The 21,412-nt window shown below is 56.7% G+C and overlaps 1 protein-coding gene across 1 annotated transcript in view; it reads left to right on the top strand.

The window, feature by feature from the left end:
- Positions 1–1,285: 1,285 nt before the first annotated feature.
- The window catches only part of NCLIV_045340 (conserved hypothetical protein), a gene marked incomplete at both ends in the record, with an annotated part of 27,660 nt that continues 7,533 nt past the window's right edge, over positions 1,286–21,412 (top strand). The window contains 26 exons of the mRNA XM_003884083.1: positions 1,286–1,423; positions 2,389–2,500; positions 3,248–3,814; positions 4,484–4,845; positions 5,355–5,635; positions 6,164–6,382; positions 7,090–7,225; positions 7,517–8,643; positions 8,880–9,129; positions 9,708–9,788; positions 10,300–10,512; positions 10,868–11,318; positions 12,281–12,351; positions 13,066–13,291; positions 14,052–14,269; positions 14,635–14,937; positions 15,341–15,427; positions 15,708–15,845; positions 16,523–16,989; positions 17,204–17,298; positions 17,701–17,819; positions 18,191–18,269; positions 18,760–19,052; positions 19,530–19,639; positions 19,984–20,278; positions 20,925–21,340. Coding sequence (XP_003884132.1) covers positions 1,286–1,423; positions 2,389–2,500; positions 3,248–3,814; positions 4,484–4,845; positions 5,355–5,635; positions 6,164–6,382; positions 7,090–7,225; positions 7,517–8,643; positions 8,880–9,129; positions 9,708–9,788; positions 10,300–10,512; positions 10,868–11,318; positions 12,281–12,351; positions 13,066–13,291; positions 14,052–14,269; positions 14,635–14,937; positions 15,341–15,427; positions 15,708–15,845; positions 16,523–16,989; positions 17,204–17,298; positions 17,701–17,819; positions 18,191–18,269; positions 18,760–19,052; positions 19,530–19,639; positions 19,984–20,278; positions 20,925–21,340 — 6,854 coding nt within the window. The remainder of the gene's footprint in view (positions 1,424–2,388; positions 2,501–3,247; positions 3,815–4,483; positions 4,846–5,354; positions 5,636–6,163; positions 6,383–7,089; positions 7,226–7,516; positions 8,644–8,879; positions 9,130–9,707; positions 9,789–10,299; positions 10,513–10,867; positions 11,319–12,280; positions 12,352–13,065; positions 13,292–14,051; positions 14,270–14,634; positions 14,938–15,340; positions 15,428–15,707; positions 15,846–16,522; positions 16,990–17,203; positions 17,299–17,700; positions 17,820–18,190; positions 18,270–18,759; positions 19,053–19,529; positions 19,640–19,983; positions 20,279–20,924; positions 21,341–21,412) is intronic.

Consider the following 21,412-nt stretch of genomic DNA (forward strand, 5'->3'; position numbering starts at 1 on the left):
CTACGACTCATTTCACCTCCGGAGCAAAAGGAGCAGTGTGCGACGCCGCGGGTCTCTGCGTGAGTTCCGCGTTTTTCGCTCCACGAGGCGCTTGCGAAGCAGCTTTTTCAGTACCCACAAACACACATTTTCACCAGAGGTGAATACGCGTTGCCTCATGCTGCGCGGCTCAAGCGGCTTCTGTGAGATCCACCGTTTTGTCGCGTTCGGACAGCCGCAGTGCTTGTGCTCGACTCTCTTTCGCAAGCGTTGCATGCCCCGAAAATATCGAGGGGACAGGCAGCCGTTTTTCGCGGTCCGTTTTCTCGCTGAGCCCCCTTCTATCACATCTCTTTCAGGCGACGGATCTCAAGAACCGTCTATCGGTTTTTAGTGGCGGAAACGATGGCAAATAAAGAGAATGCCTCTTCGTCCCTTCTTGTCTCCCACTCAACGCCTCTCACGCTGCAGCACTCACCAGCCCTACTTTTCGGCTTCGTCTCTCGCTCACAGTTTGACGCTTTTGGGTCAACGTGGTAGTACTTCGCTAGTCTCCTTCCCTTCCCGTCTTTGCAAAGATTCCGAAAGAGCGGTACTCGCCTGCCGATTCTGCCGCGCTCGCCTGGAACTTCCAAGCTATTCCTGTGCCTCCTCACTCGGCTCAGCAGTCCTTTTCGTCTCCTTTTCGTACGTCGGCTCCTCGGGCTGCGCCCTTGTTTCGTCGATTGTCCCCTCCCTCCTGGTCTTTGTGTCACCGAATCTTTTTCTTGTCTTTTCCCCTGTCCTGCTGTTCTTCGAACTTCCCGCCTCTCGGGCGCTCTCGTTGCAGTTCGTGTCGGCCCCGTTCAGTACCCAACTTCGGTCCGGGCCTCCTTCCCTCGGATTCGGCTCGGGCCGATTTCCCCTGTCTATACTCTTGCGCAGCGTTGTCCACGTCTAGCTCGGTTTTTTGCTTGCCTTCACACCCACCACGTAAAACTCCCACTAACCCCAGCTTCTGTGTGGCGGGCGTTACACGCGACTCGGTTTTTCTCAACTCCTCGCCTCGCTCTTTCCCCTTTTCGCCGGCGCCGCAGTCTCGGCCCTTCAGAGTGTTTCGCGCGCCGCGCCAATCCGAACTGCAGGCGACCGTCGGAGCCAGGGGTCGGAGCAGAAACAGAAAAAGACAAACCAGGGCAGAAACTGGGCAGAGGCTGCCTAGAAGTCCGCCTCCGCAAGGGAAGGAAAATGATGATCGGAGAGTGAAAAAGGGAAGCGAACTGCTCGTCCATGCAGGTGTTTTCCAAGAAGCCGCGAGTCTAAAAATATGACACAAGCAGACCTACTGGCAGCTGCTGTCGACGAGCTTGCGCTCGAGGGAGAACAGGGGGCGACTTTTCCTGAGCTCCTTCTTCTTCTCTCCGCGGCCCATCCGGAGTTCCCGACCCACAGCCGAGAATTCCAGGTAAGATCGCTCTCCCTTTCCTTCTCGACTGCTTCGCCCCGCCCCTCCACGCGCACGCTTCTTCGATTTCCGTCTCTGTTATGAGGGAGAGAGAGACACAGATAGAGACAGAAAGCGACAGAGATAGAGACAGAAAGCGACAGAAGTAGAGACAGAAAGCGACAGAGATAGAGACAAAAAGAGACAGCCACGGATCCCCTGTTCAGCCTGGCGTGCTGCCTCATTCAAGCGCTGGCCGATTCCACCACGTCTGTGAAATATAAAGCGCACTGCTGCCTTCCCTGTCTCCCGCACTTGCATGCCCCGTCTTCCCCGTTATTCATATGTGTCTCCCCTGTGTCTTCGTCCTCATTTTTCGTCGGATTTCCTTCAAACCCTCGGCGACCGCAGGTTCACGCCTCGCATCACATCTGAAGTTTCGTGTGTCCCCGTCGTTTCGCCGGTTTTTTTGTCTGTGAAATTCTTTCAAACCAGCAACCCGCACCGACCCTATCTTCGTGTTGTTCTCTCTGTCGGGCTTCTATCTTCGTGTTGTTCTCTCTGTCGGGCTTCTACCTTCGTGTTGTTCTCTCTGTCGGGCTTCTACCTTCGTGTTGTTCTCTCTGTCGGGCTTCTATCTTCGTGTTGTTCTCTCTGTCGGGCTTCTATCTTCGTGTTGTTCTCTCTGTCGGGCTTCGATCTTCGTGTTGTTCTCTCTGTCGGGCTTCTATCTTCGTGTTGTTCTCTCTGTCGGGCTTCTATCTTCGTGCTGTTCTCTCTGTCGGGCTTCTACCTTCGTGTTGTTCTCTCTGTCGGGCTTCTATCTTCGTGTTGTTCTCTCTGTCGGGCTTCGATCTTCGTGTTGTTCTCTCTGTCGGGCTTCTATCTTCGTGTTGTTCTCTCTGTCGGGCTTCTATCTTCGTGTTGTTCTCTCTGTCGGGCTTCTATCTTCGTGTTGTTCTCTCTGTCGGGCTTCTTCCGTTTAGGCCGCACTATGGCGCGCTCTCTACAACAGCCCTCTCGTCTTTTTCTCGCATCTCCAAGCGCATGCGGAGGATGCCGACGACCCGCCCACTTGGACTGCAGCAGAGGGGACAGGTAAGCGAAGCCGGAGGCAGACCGCGAACCGAGAATCCGCGGGGGAAGCGGGAAAGTGAGGAGAGCAAAGCCTGTTGGAAAACGACGATGAAAGGGCGACATCCATGGTGGGGTGTTCACTGGTGTTTCTCGCTTCGTCGTTGGTGCTGCGTTTTCTTTGGGCTCACGGCGTCATTCGTCAGCTTGTCGTTTCTTTTCTCTTGGTCTGTATTCTTGCCTCATATACTTTATGTCGCATGCGTCTCTTCTCTAATCATCCCCCGCATGCTTCGGCTGTCTCTCTGTCTGCCTCATCCACCCTTGAAGCCCCTTTACGTTTCCCCTTTTCGTCTTCTCCTCATCATTCTTTTCTCCTCTGATTCAGCTTTTCACGTGTGCCGTCTTCCGTTTCTTGGGGGTGGGGGGTTCTCCTCTGTGTCGCCTCGGGTTGCCGTGGTTCGTCCACTGCGGGCTTCCTCTTCTGTTCCTTTCAAGGCCTCGTCCTTCCGCCTCTTTCTGTGCCCGTTTCTGCCATGTCCTCTCTCACAAGGACTCCGCTGTTTCCTCTCTCTCTCTTTCCTTGGGACTGAAAAAACCAACCTGCAGGTGAGGACGCGCGCCGCCTGAACTGGCGCCATCCCCGCGTGCCCCCGCTGTTGCCGTCGCTCTGTTCTTTCAAGGGCAGCGCGGGAAAGGCGCGACAAGCTGCAGATACACCGACGAACTGCGCACCACCTTCGTCCTGTGCTCCATCCGCCTCTTGCTCAGTTCCCGAGAGGCGCGCCTTTCCTCGGGAGCGCTGCGACGCCGCATCCTCGGAGGACACCTGCGGCAAGAATCCCAAACAGAAGAAGGGAGATGTGGAGGATGCGAGACACCGCCCGGGTGGGCTCGCGGAGAGGGGAGGCGAAGGGACGGAATGTTCAGAGGCAGCTCTCGAGAACCCCGAAACGCGGAAAAAGAAAGGCAGGGGGAAAGAAGGACGCGAAGCGGAAAGCGCGGCATCCACGCAGACATCTCGTCCAGGAAGGAAGGCGGAGCAAAAGAGTGGAAGCAAGAAACGCACTGCGAAGGCGACGAAAGAGACACCGCCCGAGGAACCAGACAGTGCCGAAGAGCGCGACGAGAACGACGAGAGCCGCGAGGGACCACGGCAAAAGGAACCGCTGCCAGATGCCTGCCTAGCTGAGTGGCGCTTCTCTGTGAGTGCGGCCGTCCGCCTCAACGCACTAGGCGTGCCTTTCTCCCCGTTCCTCGATGAAGAAGAAATCGAAAAGAAGATGAAGGAGATGCCGATGGTGGTTCTCCAGGCGATTACGAAACGGCGATACGCTGGTGAGACTCCATGCGGACTTGTGGGGCCACCGAAAATGCACCGGGTTCGAGCAAACATCGCGCATTCAGCCCCAATACGGCGTCGACAGCGGCCCTCGGCTTGTGGCCGCGTAGCGCGCTTGTGCTCGATGTGAAATACCGTCGCTGAGGAAGGACCGTGCAAGGGAAAAGGGAAAGCAGCCTCTTATCCTCGTTCACCGTGCTGTGATTTTCGTGCCCTGAGCCTGGCGTCCCCTTGGGCGCCGAGTGCGCCTTTTCGTTCCGGTGCCTCCCACCTCCCTCGAACAGGGGAGGCCTGGCCTGTCTCCGGTTCACTCGTCCTCTCTCGCAGAGGTTCACATTTCGACTGGGATTCGGTCTACGCCACCGTTCGTGCGGGTCTCCGCCTCCACGGAGCATTGCGTGCACTGGTGTTGCGCTGCGTGTCCTTACACGCACCTTAATACCCTTGTTGAGTGTGGATGTCCCTTGCAGCCTCCGAATACAGAAGCGGTGTTATTTACATCTCTATTCTGGATATATATATATATATATATATAGAGAGAGAGAGAGAGAGAGTTGGGTAGGTGCGCGCCTGGTACCCCTCTCTTACAGATGCGTGGAAGCCGTGTTTGCATGCACACATGCGTCGTCTTGGCACTCGTTCCTCCTTGCGTGTTTTGCCTCCAGGCCACTGGCAGTATCAGCTTTCAATCGATCTCGGCCTGCCGCCAAAGACTGTTTTTCACCATTTGAAGCCTCTGTATCGTCAGGGTTTGGTCACCCACATGCAGCTGCCTCTGCCTGCGTCTTCGCGGCCTTCAGCCGCGTCGCGCGGCTCTTCAAATCTGACCATGTCTGCGCTCCTGTGGCACTTTCGATTCTTCGACTTCCCGCGGCTGCCCTCGCAAATTCAGGCTACCGTCTCGCTGCACCACCTCGTGCCTCTCGAGCACCAAGTTGTGGAAATGTTGCAGGGCGCGCCGATGCACGTCATGCTGGAAAGCGAAATCCACGCCTTCTGCCTCGAAGCCTTTACCACCTCCGAAAGGGTAGGCGGGGAGTGAGAGAGGCGCGGCGAGCAGGGGGACTCGCCAGGCGGCGCAAGCACAGCGCAGATGGCCATTAGGTCGGAGAAGGCCTGTTTGGTTTTGGAAGGGAGAGGCACGAACCTGTTTCTTGCGACAAAGATGTAGACGACCCTCGAAAGTTTTGGAACGGGAACATCAGGGGATTTGCGGCCGCTTCGCAGTGTTCACCAGGGGCTGGAGAAGGTTCGGCGTTTTTCAAAGACAGGGTATTCGAAAGGGCTGACAAGGTAGTCGCCCGTTTGGAGAAAAGCAAGAGCTTGTGTGGTAACCGCTCCTCCTTCGTCTCCTTCCAGTGTGGATTGGCTGGCTTGCGTTGCAGCGGGGCGCGACATAGCCGTCTATTCTGAGACGATGGGGTGATCCCGTCTCAGAGGAGACCCGAGCTTCAATCCCTCCCAGAGTCGCTCCCCGCCGCTCACACATCCGGTTAGTATCTGTGCTGTCCTTCTGTCTGCATCTTGATTTCTTAGTTTGCGCTTGCCTCCTTCACGGCAAAGCAATTCCGACGCCTGTACCAGAAGCTCCGAGGCGAACTGATGCGGTCCGGCCGCGTCCAACGCCTTCGCGCCTGGTGCCCTCAAACGCAGAAGTTCGAAAAGTGTCTCTGCCTGTCTTCCTCGCCTTCCCATTCTGCCTCCGTGAAAGCGAACGAGGAAGAGGGGGGGGACGAGGGGCGAGGCACCGAAGGAAACCGACAAGGTTTGCAGCAGGGAGAGGCAGAAGGCCGATCCCGACAGAGGGAGCAACCCACGTAAGTCTGCCGTCACATCGCGGTGTGAGACGCGAGAGGCACGAGGCTCGCAAAGGCGTATCACGACCGTCCATTTGCCATTTCCTAGCTGACCATCTCTTTCTCTCCATCACTGTCGCTCCATCCGCCTCTCGCCTTTCTTCCCGTTAGTCGCGGAGAGCTGTAGATTTCTTTGCATCTGTCAAGCTTTTTGAAGACGTGCATGACCTGTCCGATAAGGCTGGTGCATCCCGGCAGATTGGCGCTTTTCGCTCCACTGACTGAGTGCGGGATTGATCGAGATGGGTGCTCATAAGCCACTCAGTCGTTTGACACGTTTCGTCCTTCTCGAACTGCTGCGTTTTTCCGCTTGAGGGACCGCGGACGCCCTGGACGCTTAACTGAGAGGCTCACCGCACCTGGGAAATCGCGAGAATCACGCGGGGCGCTTTGGCTTGGATCATCGACCTCCCCCTCTGTCTTGTGTCCCGTCCAGCACTTTGGTTTCTCAGTCCCCTGGCTCTTTGTGTGTTTTCCTTGTCTCCGCAGCTCTCTGGCGTCGTCCGCGGCATGGTCACGCGTGAAGCAGGAGCCTGGGACGAATCTGCTGTCTCTCACTCCCTCAGCCGCTTCAGCTCCGGCGGGTCGCGGGAAAGGAGAGCGGGCACCACCGGAGACAGGGGACGCGGCCGAAATGGGAGAAGGCGAAGGAGACGAGCCACGGGGCGGAGACGATGACGAAGCAGATGGCGAGGAAGCGGTTTGCAGGTTAGTTCTCCACAGCACACGACTCACTCACGCCGGTTCGCGTCTTGTGTTGCCTGTTTCCTCTTTGTCCACGTCATCGTCTGGTTTCCTCAAATCTGTCTTTACCGGATCCAAATTCTCTTGTGCTTCTCTTGACCGCCATGTTAAGTGCTGTAACTATAGAGGTCTCCATATATTTGAAACACCAACATGTGTAGACAAGATGTACGAGAGGTATGCGTGGTATTCATTTTGGGGAGTTTCCTGGCCGCTGGGCGTCTCCCCACCGTCTCACGTAACTTTGTGAGGCCAGAGGCGTTGTCCATTCGTTCCCCTCTGCCTTCTCTCGTCTTCGCGTGTGTCCTTGCTCTGTGAGTGGTCATGTCTGCTTTGCCAGTGAGTCCCCTTTTACTTGGCGGCAGTCTCCCTGTCGCCGTGCCCCGTCCCTTCACTCTTCCCTTCACTCTCCTTCCTTTTTGTTTCGACGCGGTTTCCCCTTCTCTGGTACGCTTCCGGCGCTTTCGGTTGCTCGCTGGCCTTTCTCTCGCTTCCGCTCCGGGATTGTGCTCGGCCGTTCTCGACAATTACTGTCTAACGCGTCTCTCGTTTGGCTCGCTTTCCTGATTCACTCGGCGCGCATGGCGCCCTTTTTTGTGTCTCCGTGTGGGTTGCGGGTTAGTCTTTTGCCCCGTCGCATGTGCCTTCCTTTGCGCACTGTCGTCTCTCAGCTTGCTCGCCTGGGAACTGCCGCTCGCTGACCAGGTTGTCATGCTCCTCGAGGCGAGCGGTGGGGCCGGCCTTCTTTCGATTCAAGTCGCGCGCTACATTGGCACAGACAACAAGCGAGCCGGGAAAATCTTTGCGGTGAGGCAGAGACGCAAGGCGACAAACACGGCAGTGTCTGCGCTGCTTAAAGCCTCTCTCGAAATGTCGTTGCACTCTCTTTACATACGTTCAGGTCTACAGATGTATATAGATATATATAGATATATAGGGTTTTGGGTATATATATATATATGCATATATATATATATATATTTGAACGGCATAGATGGCAGGCATTGTGGTAGTTGCAGGGGGTGTTGAGATTCCGCGTTTCCCGCGTTTGCTGCTCGAAGTTCTGTTTCTTGGTCTTGCATGGCGTGCGTCGTTCAGGAGCTGGAGAGGCGAAAGCGCGTGCGGAAAGTTGCGGAGCGTCGGGGCCGATGCTTCATGTATCGCTACTTTGCTTCGTCTGTTCCCGACCCGGCCGTGCCCGCACCGTCTGGGACGCCTCTTCCCGCGCCCCGTTCTGCCTCAGCGTTCCCTGGCAACGCACAAGGCAGGCAGCCTGTACAGAGAGAGGAGACTGCGCATGCTCCACAGAGGCTACCCGGTCAACAAGGAACGGAAGACGATACCTCCCGCGACGGCGACAGGCCTTCGGCTTCGGCCCCATGTGCGACTCTGGCGGCTCGGCAGCAGGCGCCGGACGGAGCTGCGGATCACACAGGAGACGCACCTGCGAACCCTGAGGGTGACACAGATGTTCGAGGAAGAACAGGAAAAGGACGAGGAGGAGGGCGAGCAAGGCACGGCCGAGGCACCGTGCTAGGTTCCCAAGGTGGCCCCGACAGTCAGGGGACTCAGGCGACCGGTGTGAATTCTGTGTCGTCTTCGGCGCCTTCTCCAGTTGCCTCGTCGCGTGCCTCGTCAGGATCGCCTGGGGGGCGAGGGAGGCGAGGGAGGCGAGACGGCCAGGCAGACGCCGACCGCTTCAGAGGCGAAGCCGCCGCGCCTGCTGCTCTCGAGACACAGGCCGCCCTCTGCCCCCATTCGGGCACAGGCTCTGAAGGCGGCGCGTCGCTTGACACTCGCGAGAACAGTCGCCTATCTCCCAGCGTTGCTTCGCCGTCGTCTTCCGCGTCCCCTATAATCGCCGCGGATGCCTTGTCGCCAGCTAAACTCCCGCTTCCTGGATCGTCGAAAGCGCCAGACCGCTCAGGAGCTCGGGGAAGCAAAGCCGCAGGCGCTCTGGAAGCGACGACGCCGGCGGCCCCTTCCGTTGCTCCGGGGACGGTTCCGCAAACCTCGCTGTCGCTTCCAGGATCGCCGCGGGAGCGCGAAGAGATCGATTTGTCTCTGGCGCTGGAAAAAAACCAGATCCGGAAGCTAAACACTCCACAGTTCGAGCGACGCCTTCGCCTCTTCATCGCGCACCTCCGGTCCGAGGGGTGCGCGACAATTCCAACCATTGCCAAGGTTCTTGCCAAGGCGGAATCGTCCGTCAACGGGCCTGACAGGTAATCCGTGGAGTTCGTGTCCGAGTGCGTTGCGTTTTCTACGTTTGCCCCCCGCATGCAGAGAGCGCCTTCCCCGTGTAGTCCTTGCTGCCGCTGGGGATGTTTGGCACCGACAGCCGGGAATCTTCATAGGCTGCCTTGGCCAGTAGTGAGGCATCTGAAAAACGAGTGCATGCAGGATTTTCTCTGGGACATGCTCAGGTGCTGTGTGGTGCCTTGGCGTGTGTCTCATGCAGAAAAACCGTTCAGCGAATGGCTGCAGTTGCGATGCAGGTCGAGCCTCGCGTTGCCGTGGGTGGTCTCGTAAAGCCCGATGGGGAGAGGGCGAGGGAGAAGAAAGAAGAGGTGCTGCGCCCAGATGGGGACGAGGAGGGAGACGACCGATTCAAGGGCGTTGCTCAGAGACGCGTCGGCACCGAAGTCGTCTTCTACTACTGGACAGAGAAATTCACAGAGGAGCAAGCTCACAGACGCGTGACTGAAATGGTACGAGAGACGCTTCGCAGCTTCACTGTTCCGCCTGTTCCGCTCTTTTCGATCGTCGCGCTTCTCGATGTTTTCGACTCGTTCTCAGCGGAAAAAAGAAAAGGAGAAGACATGCTTGTCCATAATGTCTTCTACCGGAGGCTGCTGCTAGAGTCGGTGTTTGTCCCGCGTGGCCCGCGCTTTTCTGCTGTCCCTTTTGTGTTGCTTGTGTGCCTGTAACCTCGTGCAAATCCTGCGGTGCCTCAAGCCTTGTGGGACTGATAGTCAGGCCTCCTCCCCGCTTCCAGCTACAACGGCAGAGAGTTTTCCAAGTGAACACCGACCTTTGTTTGTTGATATCTGGCTTCAACGACGTGCACGTGTCCGCTCTACAATATATCTACACACATATATAAATGCGTGGATATGGGAATACGCACCGAGACGATGGATATATGCTGGCGATTGGTTTTCCTCGTTTCTGCGTTTCGCGCGTGCGGTGCTTTGTGGCGTTCGTATTTGGTCTTGTCGATCCCTGCTCAGACTGCAGGCTCGTAATTCTTTTTTCCGCCTGTGGCCTTTCGCTTCCGCCTCTGCAGATCTCAGCTCGCCGCATCGAAGGCTGCAGGCTGGCCGTTCACAGGAACGAGCGACTCCTCAGTGGCCTTCGGGACCAGCAAGTACGCCCCCCCCCCTCCCCCCCCGCCAGATACACATGCATGCACCCCAAAAAACTGTCAGACAGGCTCGTTCGTTTTGTCGTTTATTTTGGCGCTCCCCTCTGTCAGAAGCGCGTTTGCCTCACCCCGCGATTCGTCGCTTGAGCCCTACCTTCATGCTGTCTCTTCCCACTTCTCCGTTGTGGGATACCTCTCTTCTCGATTCCCCGCCTGCCTCCTTTCCCATTTTTCCTTCCTTCTTCGCTTCGTCGCTGCTTTGCTTCTTTCTTCTCGGCTTTCTTTTCTTCCTTCTCCGCTTTTGCCTGTGTCCTCTGAGCTCGCTGTCCTTCCCTCTTCGTAGACGGAACGACGATTCCTGTTTAGGTTTACACGAGTTTGTTGCCCGTTCAGGTGGATGGGAGGGACCGCGACAGTTCATTTGTGTGTTTTGCACCCATCCGTTTTGGTTGGTGGCGGACGCCGGAAGAGGAAAACATGAGCTCGCCTGCGCGTCCTTTTTTTCCGGTCCCAGCGTGCGGGGGACACGAGGCGCCAGGAGCACGCCGAGCAGCGCAAGGCGCTGGAGGACGAAATCGTGAAGCTGCAGAGGATCGAAGAGAAAAGTAAAATGATGGTGGCCGGAGGAGCAGACGGTGACGGCCGAAGAGGCGCCGGCGGAGGCATGCCGCTCACAATGCAACCTGAACAAGTTCACGTCTCCCCTGTGCTTCATGTCGTCGCAAAAGTGAGTTTTTTTGCGGTCTCTGCATTTTTTTCTCGTCTCGCACGTGTTTTGTCAATCGGCTGCAGGCTCGTTGCGTCTCCCCTTTGTTCCCGTCCCCGTCACGCCTGTTTGTCTCTCCTTCGAGGCACCGGAGCTCTTCCACTCTCTTCCCCTCCACTTTCGCCACCGCTCTTCGTGTCTCTCCAGCACGTTCCACCTTTTCTCTTTTGCCCTGTATTGTTTTGCTTTCCCTCTGCTTGGCGGTCGCCTCACTCTTTTCCCTTTGGTCGCCAGCCCGCTCGTTGCCTTCGATTCCTTTGCAATTCGCCAAGAATCACCACTCCCGCCTTTTGCCAAAATTCGACTTCGTCTCCAGTTTGTCTCCTCTCTCCGGCCTCTCTCACTGATGCCTCTCGGTGTCCGGTTCGGCGACTCCAACTCTGTCCCCACACGCGTGGTTCTCGCTGAGGCTGTCCTTCGTCTTGCCAAAGTGCGTTTCCTGGGCCGCTTCGATGCTCTCCTCGTCTTTCACTTCTGTCCTTGCCTTCGTTGTCTGTCTGCGGCGCTCTTCGCGCGCTGTCTTGATTTGCGCCGCCAGCAACGTCTGGGTGCAGACGCGAATGCGCTGCATGCGGCCGGAGTCCTCCACTTTAGTCAGAAGACTCTGGCGCTGTACGGCTTTCTCTTCCCAGTCATGGTTCGCCTCAAGTGCCTTCACCAGTATCTTCTTCAGCTCCTCGCGAACTTGAAAAAGCAGGTGGAGTGCGACTCGCCTCCAACGGCTTCTTCACTCGCGCCCTCTTCCTCTCTCCGGCCCCCCCCGCGCGGTAAGCAGGTGAACATGTACGCTCTCGTTTCTTGAGGCTTTTGGCGTTTGCCTCTCTAGATTATCGCGCGGCCTCGAGAACCTGTAGAACTGGAGGCCTGAGGCGAGCAACAGACGCACGTGTGTTCACAGATGCATGCACACGCCACGCCGCTCGTAAGGTGTCTGGCCTGCTTCACATGCAAAGTTCTTTTTGCGTCGACTTCTTGATGTTCGGAGTGAGGCCGTGTATGCGGGGAGAATGTTACCCTTCCGCTGGGAAAAACGAATCCGCGACTTCCCACAGGAGAAACGGATATCCCCAGCATTCTACGCCCCAATCGCCTACGGCGTCTCCGTATACTCGTTTGATTATTTGGCATTTCCTTGTCGTACTTGTTCGCTTCTGCGTCTCGGGCGAGGTAATCCAGTGATGCCGTCCTAGCGGGAAGCGGTGCTCGGGTTTACCTTGTGATATTTTACCAGAGACATGCTTGATGAGGGCTTATGAGCTCGCGAAGGAAACGTTCTCTCTGTACCGCGTCCGACAGGGAGGCGTTTCGAATCTCTCAGGATCGATTCCAGCTGTATCTGTCCGCGATGCTGAAAGGGAGGGAAACGCTAAACGACAGTATTTCATTAAAGTAGTATCGTCCATCTCAGTGCGGTTTATCTCCTTCGGAACGACACAATTTGAATGAAGTCGCTTCGCTGGGGGGGGAAGGGTATCGCTTCTTGAAGCAACCCCCGGCAAGGCAGGCACCCAGATTCGAGGTGCCCATTGCATGTTCGCGACACAGTGCGAAGCCAGAAGCAGTCAGGCGCATGCAAACTTTGTCTGTTGTCTTCCTGGTTCCTCCAACGCCACCCGTCTGTCTGTTCTGTCAGGAGTTTTCGAGGCTTCCGGGTTGACGTTTTTCACCTCTCTCTCTTGCTTCGTCACCGCTTGCCGCTCGCTTTGTTGTGTGTTTTTGATCGCTGCAGACCTCCTCGATAACGGCATGACTCTGGCGTACATGCTGAGGAAGATGCCGCTCGAAATCTTCCTGCGAACGGTAAGTTGCGTGCTCCGGGTGTCTCGAGTGAGGGGCAGGAACGGCGAGACCGAGGAAGGCGCTGGAGACTCCAGGCACCTTGACAAAAAGGCAACCAGAGAGTCAGCCTGCAGCGCCGAAAACCGAGAGAGGAGAACGGAAGGAGCGACGAGGGTTGGGAGCTGTGGTCTGAAGGAAGAGACGAGCGAGACGGAGGAGGAGAGACGGGAGAGGAGAGACGGAGGAGGAGAGACGGGAGAGGAGAGACGGAGGAGGAGAGACGGACGAGAAGGGGGGGCGAGATCGGAGCTATCTCCGCAAAAGCCGATGGGCTCGAAGCGCGCCTGCCCCGCCCACCTGCCTCGCCATTCTGTTGCTACCTCTATTCTTTCGTGGAACCTCTCCTTCGTCGTGACGGCACGCGAACTTCTGCCCAGCCGTCTCGGCCACGAACCCGTCCTCGCTCCCCCTCTCGTGCTCCGGTTCCTTGTTTGGTCTCAGCTCCGATGTCCCGTCCGCCACTTCCTCTCCCACGTTTCGCGTCCTCTCTCTTTCTCCCTCCACGCGTCTCGCCTACGCCTCCGCGCCCGCCGTCTCTTGTGTTTCTCTCACCGGCGCGTTGTCTCCCCGTCCCCTCCCAATGTTCGCGTTTCCTCGTGCGTTGTGACGGTGTCTCTCTGTCTTTGGGCCACGCCTTCCGCCCCGTCCGTTTTGTCACCTGTCTCCATCAAACAGATTGGCTGCGGGTACCGCGTGCCGTTCCTCGACAAGCAGCTCTCGGCTCCCCATGCGTCTCAGTTGCTTCTCGAAGGCTTGCCACGCACGGTCTTCGACATTCTCGTTCTCTCCAGCCGCCAGCTTCACCTCAAGCGCCAGCGTCAGCAGCCGCCCACGTTGCCTCTGACCGGCAACAACAAGCGGAGTGCACCTGCGGCTCTCAGGCGGCTTCTCTCCACTCTATGTACGGGAACGTAAAGGAAAGAAAAACTGAGTTTGTCGACATCCGCGCCCGGCACATCCGCCCAGAGCGCCTCTGGGCGTGTGGCTAGCCGAGCGACGCGCGTCAGCGTTTGAGGCGGTAAAGGGAGCTGAGCATGTCATGTGCCTGCGGCAGACTGCATGCATCCAGAGATGAGCGCAACCACAGGGGCTCTCGAGCGTGAGCGGGTGTCTCCTACGGAGATACGGAAGCACTTCGCGAGGAATGATTTGCAGATCGATATCCACAGAGCGCGGCTGCAGACAGGGGGGATCCTTGCGGTTGGCTGTCGAGCTGAGGTATACGCGGTCGGGGGCTGTGTTTGATGGCTGGGGCGACAGGGGAGGTAAACTGCGTCAGATCCGCCTAGAGCGTAAGATGGAAGCGCGTCGCGTTCTTTCTTTCGCAACGCGGGAAACGCGCTCCATCATTTGACCTGGGAAAGTTCTACGGTCTTCTCTTTTGCCGGAGCGAGATCGAAAACAATGCCGTGCGGGAAGGGAGAAGCACTGCTTTGGATATGGCCGTTCTGAGGTGTCCGAGGGCGTGTCACGGGAGAGAAGGCAAGTGACCGCGGCCGCGCGTGCACACGAGCCTGTGCGCACTGACCGTGATCAAGACTGTCTGCTTTTCTGATGCAGATTGAAGCTAGGAGGAAACCCAGGCACGCCCAAAGGCTAGACGCAACACTCTCCACTCGCCTCATAGTCTCGTTCTTCCTGTGCACTGTCGTGTCACGCAGATCGCATGGGGCTGGTTCGCGTCTCTGGCCCTTTTCCCAGCTCTTCCTCGCCGTCTTCGACTGTTTGCGAGACGCGGCGAGACGACCAGGCGACCGCAGGATCGGCTGAGGGTTCTGCCGGCGACACAAAACGGGACGCAGGCGCTGGGGAAATGTTGTCGGGAGTTGCGCGCTGGCATGTCGTTGAACTCGTGTCTCTCCCGGCGTTCGTTTCAGAGGTAAGGCAACGACAGGAACTCTTCAAGGTGTCCTTCTAGCTGTCAGAGGGTTTTCGCCGCTGCCTCTCGGTTCCGGGAACCATCAGGATCCGGCCTGCTGACGTATTTAGGGGTCTTACGGATTGGTTGTGTCTGCCTGCTCGTTTCCTGGTGGTTCCTTTCTTCAACACGCAAACTCTGGGCGTCGCACCATGCTACGAGGCATCGATTTCTTTTCCCGTCCGAACTGAAGACGAGCAGCCAGGGGAAGGCGGCACACTGCTGCTTCCTTGTCGCGGCTTCGCGATTCCAGTACCCTATTGCAGTCGCACAGTCCAAACCTGTGCTTCAGCTCTCTGCCGAGTTGCCACTCTTTGTCTCTGCAGAAAGAGCCCCGTTCATCCGCCGACGGATCGGCCGAGGCCCCGTCGCTCGGCCGCTTCGCCTTGCTCGTCCCCGGGGCCTTCGAAGCCTTTTGGGGCGACCTGCAGAGCGAGGTAGCTCGGTGGATTCACTTCAACGCGCCCTTGCCGCCCGCTTCCTTCGACGCCTTCCCCGGCAGGACACGGGCGGCGCGTGGCGAGCGGGAAGCACAAAGTTTGGGCGAGACCCACGAGTCAAGACGACACAGCGAGGCGAAAGGCGACAACGAAGAGACGAAAGGTCTCGCTGAGCTTTCACGACCAAAGGTACCAGGTGTCGATAGATCGGGGCTTCCTCCCTCTCACAGCTTGCCAGAAACTGCGGATGGCGACCAGCTTCTTCGCTGACGGCTGGCCGGACAGCCCCGGTGCCCTCACGTTTGCCGCTTTCCTTTTCACCGTCGTGTTTCTATCTGTGTAGTGGTCTTCAACTCCGCCGCCTACGGTTCTCTCGCGGGTCGCTGGTGCGGTTCTGATGTTTCGGCTGCTGTCCTCGGTCTGCGGGCGTCTCCTGCGTCCCAGTTCCAGGTTGTCGCCTGCCCCGGAACGTCGCCTGTCAGCCTGGAGTTTGACTGCACACTCACGGGAGGGAAAAGGGGAAACGGGAGAAGGACAGGCTCGCATGCAGTCGCTTCTCGCGCTTCTCTCTGCGGCTGCGCTGCGCCTCCAGGTTCCTCTGCCGGCCAACTTCCCCGTCGCCGAGGCATTCAGCAAGCGGAACTGGAAGGGCCAGATTCTCCTCACGCCGTATCTCCGGGTGCGTCGGTCTCTGCGTCTTCTCACCCCTGCCAAAGTGTGTTGGCGAGATTCTCCTTTTATCGGACGCCGACGCGGGTTTCGTGTGTCGTTTGCATGCGTGGACGCCTGTTTCGCTGTTCTCTTTCCTTCTTGTTTTTCACCATGTGTGTGGCTACAGCGCGCCTCTCGCGCCAGCAGGCAGAGGCGCACTCGTTCGTGCCCATTGAGACCCGTTTGTCAAAGAGGCTTCCTCGGTTTCTGTGTGTGTGTCGGTCTCCTTTTCGCGGCCACCTCTGCAGGCCGAACTCGATGCATTCGCCGAGAACATCTTGGAACGCTACCGAGAGGCTGGTGGCGAGGAACTGGGGCGCCTCGTGTTTTCGCCTCATAGCCCCGAGGTGCAGGATCTCGCGGCCAGGCTGAGAATCCCGACAGATGTAAGCCACCCTTTTCGTGGAGTCGTCAGGCACCCTGCGTCCCTTGTTTTGTGATCCGTTCTAAGCTGCTCCGGTACTGAATGCATCTGTGGTCCGTGGTTATACAATGCCGAACCTTTAACGCAGTTCCTGTTTGGAAACCTATTTCCGTCCGGGCCACAGCGCGTGCGACCGAATGCTTCTCGGTTTTTACGCGATGTCGCCATTCTGCTCCCTGTCTCGCTAGCCATAAGGATACCTCGACCCCTACAGGTGTAGCCCTCAGCCCGAGCGTATGATTTCTCTCTCTTTCTCCGAGCACACATTTCTGTATTGCCTAGGTGAACACAGGTTTTAGTGCGGGCGCGCTTTGCACGCGCTGTGTGCCTTTGTTCCTCCTTGGATCCCCTGCGTGTCGCGAATGTCAACTCGCTCTGGGAGGCGTCTCTGTGGGCGGCGTTTCGTCTCTCCTACTGTTTATGTTTCTTCCACACACCCAGCAAGACACACAGTCTTCGGCATCCCGATCTGCTCTCGCATTCCGCTGCTTCACCTGCCCGTGTGGGCGCCTGCGTCGCGTTTCGCCCTCTTTGTCTCGCTGCTCCTCACCGAGGGCCCCGCCTCGCGAGATCTCTGCGGGCTTCTCCGCCTCTCACAGCTTTAGAACTCGCCTGCGTTCTTGTTGCTGTATTCCTCAGGTCGTTCTGCGCTTTCTGTTGCGGCTCTTCGAAACGCGCGGTGGCATCGGCTGCGGCTTCCAGAGCCTCGCTCTTCACTTGCCTGGACCGCTGTCCCCCGGAGGGAGTGCTGGAGAAGACGAAGACGCGGAGGCCAGAGGCGGCCGACGGAAGCGACGACGCCTCGAGGACGACGACGTGGCGGGCTCGGTCAGCGGCGGAGGCGAGAGCGAGACGGACGAGGACAGCGAGAGGCGAGAGAAGGAAAGGCGCGCGGATGACGAGAGACGGAAGGAGAGAGAGAGAAAACTTCTCGTCGGAAGACGCCTCCTTCTTCTCCACCGGACACGGGACGTCCGCTTTCGATGCCACTTGTGTGGCTGTCTGTACAGCTTGATCCGAGCTCTCAAGCACCACTACCAAAAAATCCACAAAACCGAACTCCCTGCAGATTCCGACGCTTACGTCCTACCGTGGGAAAAAGAAAAGTATGCACCACGACAGTTACAGAGCACGCATATATATATATATATATATAGTGCTGACGCACACATAGATCTGCACGCGTGTCTCTGTTCCTATATATATATATATATATACATGGGTAGATGGATAAAGGCAGATTGTTTTGCACGTATTTTTAGACGTGTATAAATCCCGACTGAAGCCGGCTATGCGGATGTTGGGTTTTTATGGTTTCAGGCGAATCCAAAAGGTCCAACAAGCTCAGGAGCAGAGGCAGCTAGCCCTTGCATTTCGCCGAAAACGAAAGCAACAAGAAAGAGGAGACGAACTAGGTAAGTTCTCTCTTTCTCCCCCCTTCAGCTATGCCTCCCTATCTCATTTGTATCTTGTGCTCGTTTTTTTCGTGCCTCACATTCGCAGGTGCTAGCCGCAATATCTATCCTTAGATACCGATATATATATATATATATATATATTCAGACGCATTTTCGACTGACTTAACACCAGTATCGCCGTCCACGTGCACGTGTATATACGCACATGCACTGAGAGATCTGCACGCATGTTTGTCGGCTCACATGCGGCACCATGTGTATCTTGCATTCAACTCTGTGCGGCCATGTGTGGTTTTGCTTTCCCCCCCGCCCCCCCCCCCCCCGCAGGCGGCTCTCTTCCCGGGTCAGGCAGACTGTTCCGCAGCTTTCAGCGGTTTCGGCGAGATGATGGTTTCCCAGACAATCACGCCAAAGAGGAAGATGATGAAGAGGAAATACCATCCTTTCCTCATTTCAGAGATGAAGACGGCTCACTAGACAATACGACAGCTTCGTGGTTTCCAGATAGACCAGGCAAGGTGAGTTACGTCTTGCGTCCCTACTTCCACATATCCCAAGTTGAATGTATATGCGTATATGCAAAACAGTCATCAGATTTCTAATTTAAAATTTCTTGTAAATTATATGAAGCACCAAAAGCTTTTAGAGCTCAAATTTCCATTTCCCCAAATCGTTGACCACCTAAATGTTTTTCACCTTTTAAAGGTTTTCGTAAAATTTCAGTATAAGATCCTGCAGTAAATATATATATATATATTATAGACAGGGTGATCATAGTGATATGAATATATCAAAGGCGTAGACCTACGTGCAGGGCTTGGTTTAGGCGTCTGTCTATTCCTGGGTGTCGTCTCATCAGCATGTAGGACTGCATGCGGATTTCGCTCAGGGCAGTCACGGCGCCAGCTCGTCAGCGGCGGGACTTCTGTCCGCGGCCGTTCAACGGTTTCTTCGGTCCATGCGGAAAGGTAAAGAACGTCGCATTTCACTACAGTTAGGCTTCCGATTCTCCATTCACTCCTGGCGCGTGTACAATCTAAAAGGCATGTCCTGCCGCATGCACTCGAGTCCCGTCGACTGTCTTTCGAATCTCCCCAAGCGCGGGTCAGTTCCAGAACTCCGCACAGGCATGGGTCTTCCCATATATATATATATATATATATATATATATATATGCGTAGGCATGCATATGTGTGTATATGTATATATGCTTTCTCGTATGTATGTGTGAATGTATATAAGATTGAATATAGTGTGATTTATGAATGCGAACCTAAAAGGCAGCGCTCGGCGGAGGTGAATTCAGCAGGACTAGCTAGCGGGTGTGTCTGCGACTGTAGATGATGTCCTGAGCACCACATGTTGTTGCTTTCGCAAAATGTCGGGACCGGGGAGAGTCTCAATCGTTTGTTGAACAATTACATCGTGTGTTTTGACGTTTCGTGTTTGTGGTTTCAGAGGACGAATTCGTGTTTGTCGCTGCCAGCGTGGTGGCGGAACGCCTTTTTGTCGCCGCGCAGCGTCTGGCGTTCTCTCGCCAATCTCGCCCCTCTGAACCTGCCGGCGGCGAGTTCGATGCCGGCAGGCCCTCAAGTTCCTCGTCCTCGTTTCCGTTCTTTGCCTCTAATTCTTCCGGGTACTCTACCTTCTCGCCGGGGTGCGCCGGAGGAAGCGAGAATGTCAGCGATCCCACAAGTGTGTTTGGCGTAGACGGCCGAACGGTTCCTGCGGCCGCTCATCCTGTGTGGCAGGTGAGCCTCCGTGGGGCGTAAAAAGGCGTTTTCTCTTGAGGTTAAGAAAGGTTTGGTTTTCGGCCAGTCCTCAACGGTCCGTCTGCTCATTCCCTCACCGTTCCAACCTCGTTTTCTCTTGCAGAATTCCTACGCGTTTCGCTGCGATACTTGCTCTCCGGATTCTTCTCTACCCTATTCCCTCGTGCTGTATCCTGCTTCGTTTCTCTTTCCTGCTGTTCACGCGCCTCTGTCGCCCGTTTCATACGTTACCTTTCCGTCTTCCTCTCCTTTTCTCGACGGTGTCTCCCGTCCCATCCTGCCTCTGTCCGTGTTTTGGCATTCGTCATGGCCTTTCCGTTCTTCTTGTTGGCCCTTCTTCACTCTTTGTCTGTAGCCGTTACGTTCCTCGCTCTGCCGTTTCCCCCTCTCATGCGTGTAGCGCGTCAGCGATTTCTCTTTTCGTATCCCCTTGGTGTCACTCTTCGCGCCCTGCAGATCATTAGCACCCTGTGTAGCGCCACGCTCGAGCCCACTGCATGCATGCACATCTTCTCCTTCCTCATGCTGCATCGCCCAACCAATTACCGCGCATTCAACAACTGCCGGTAGGTCGTTTTTCTTTCCGGTTTTCTACCTTCACGCGGTTGCCAAGTCTCTGTCGCCCACCAACGCATGAGTCGCTGCTGGCGAGGCTTCTGCGTCTCAACGCCTTCCAACTGAGTTGTTTCGCGGCGTTGCCTTGTCTCTCTTCTTTTCGCTCTACCCCCCACCCCGTTCCTTTCTCTGCCTCCCGCTCGGCGATATATATATATATATATATATATATATATATATATATATATGGAATTTCCTTTGGGTTTGGCGTGTTTTCCGTCCACTCGTTCCGCTTGCTGCTTTCTGGGCCTCGCACCGTGTCTTCGTGCGTCTCGCTCCGCGTCGCTCTCTGCAGTCGCCTCGCTGGCTTCGACCTCAAAAGCCGCGTGAACGCCTGCCGGATTCCGTCGCTTCTCGATACACGCCCCGCGTCGCTGGAGGACGCGTGCGAGGCTGAAGCTGACCCCTTCGCCTTGGCTGACGCGGCGCTCTTTGCGCAACCTCACCAGCCTCATTTGCCTGCTTCCTCCCTTCCCAGCGACAGGCTCGTGGGTGCCGGCGAGCCCGCGGACCGCCTACTCTTGCGGCCAGCGCCTTCGCCTTCCTGGGGCCTTTCCCTCACCCCTCAAAGAATGCGGGCTGCGTCGCTGGTGAGGAGCATCGGCGCGGCAAAGAGGCCACATAAACAACCTAGATGTAGCGAGGCGTAGTCGTCAGTTGAAGATGTCTTGTCTCTTTTGTGTGGCGTGCCAACGTGGCGGCAAACTGGGAGCTTGGATAAGACTACGCCTTGGACATTAAAAAGGCGATTCAACATCCCAGTTTGCGAGTTGCTTCTTCCTCTGTGAAAGATTTTGATGGTGACACGACCCTTCACTTCAAAATCGGGTTCTCATCCAGAGCCACTCAAGTGCATCTACGCGGGTCTCCGTCCCACATTTGCCTCTTTTTCTTCCCGAGACGTGTTGCCTTCCTCACTGTCGACCTCGCATTTGACCCATGTTGTTTCGGCACCCGCCTCGGCTGACCCTTCCTGTAGTCATCACGCTTTGTCTTTTTTCGCTGTCCTCTTTTCGCTTCCACGCGGTGTCTCTGCCTCTTCTTTTCCCTTCCGCCTTTCTCGCCTTCCGTTGTCATGTTTTCTCCTTTTCTCCAGTGGTCTCAGCACACTTTGGCCTTTGTCATTTTGTCCAAGCAGTTTTTGGCCGAACACGCACCTTCGTTGCTGTCGCTCAGTGCGTTCTCTGTTGCTCCTCACCCCGCTGTCTTTCTGCGTGTCTCCTGCCTTCTTGACAGACATGTCGACCGCTGAACTGCCCGCGAGTCGTGCTCGCGCGCACCGTGTTGAAGATGATTCTGCTCACGCCTCTCACGCACTACCGGCCTTACACAGCCTTCGAGGCAGCGCAGGAACTCCGCGAAGGCGAGTGGACAGCCGTCTGGCGTGTGTGGAGTCTCCGCGGCTGGGTCACGCACGTCAAGCAGCCGCTGCCGCTCCATTTGCGACCGCCTCGCGCACGATCCTCGGCCGCCTCGACCTCTGCGGGCTCGACGCGCAGCCGGAGTTCCGCTGTGGGCCGCCTCGACGAGGAAGAGGGGAGGGACGACAAAGCAGGCGAGAAAGGAGAGAAACGCGAAGGCGGCGCCACGCGGAAATCGCCGTTGCATGCGTTGCTGGCCGCGAAATGCAGACGGTCGTTCGCCCTTAGCGCGTAAGGCGACAGAAATGGAGGGGACGGAACTGAACAGCGGGGGCGCCCGGGTACCCTGCCCGCGTCTCTGGT

Source organism: Neospora caninum, chromosome X (genome assembly GCF_000208865.1).
Source record: "Neospora caninum Liverpool complete genome, chromosome X".
Lineage (NCBI taxonomy): Eukaryota > Apicomplexa > Conoidasida > Eucoccidiorida > Sarcocystidae > Neospora > Neospora caninum.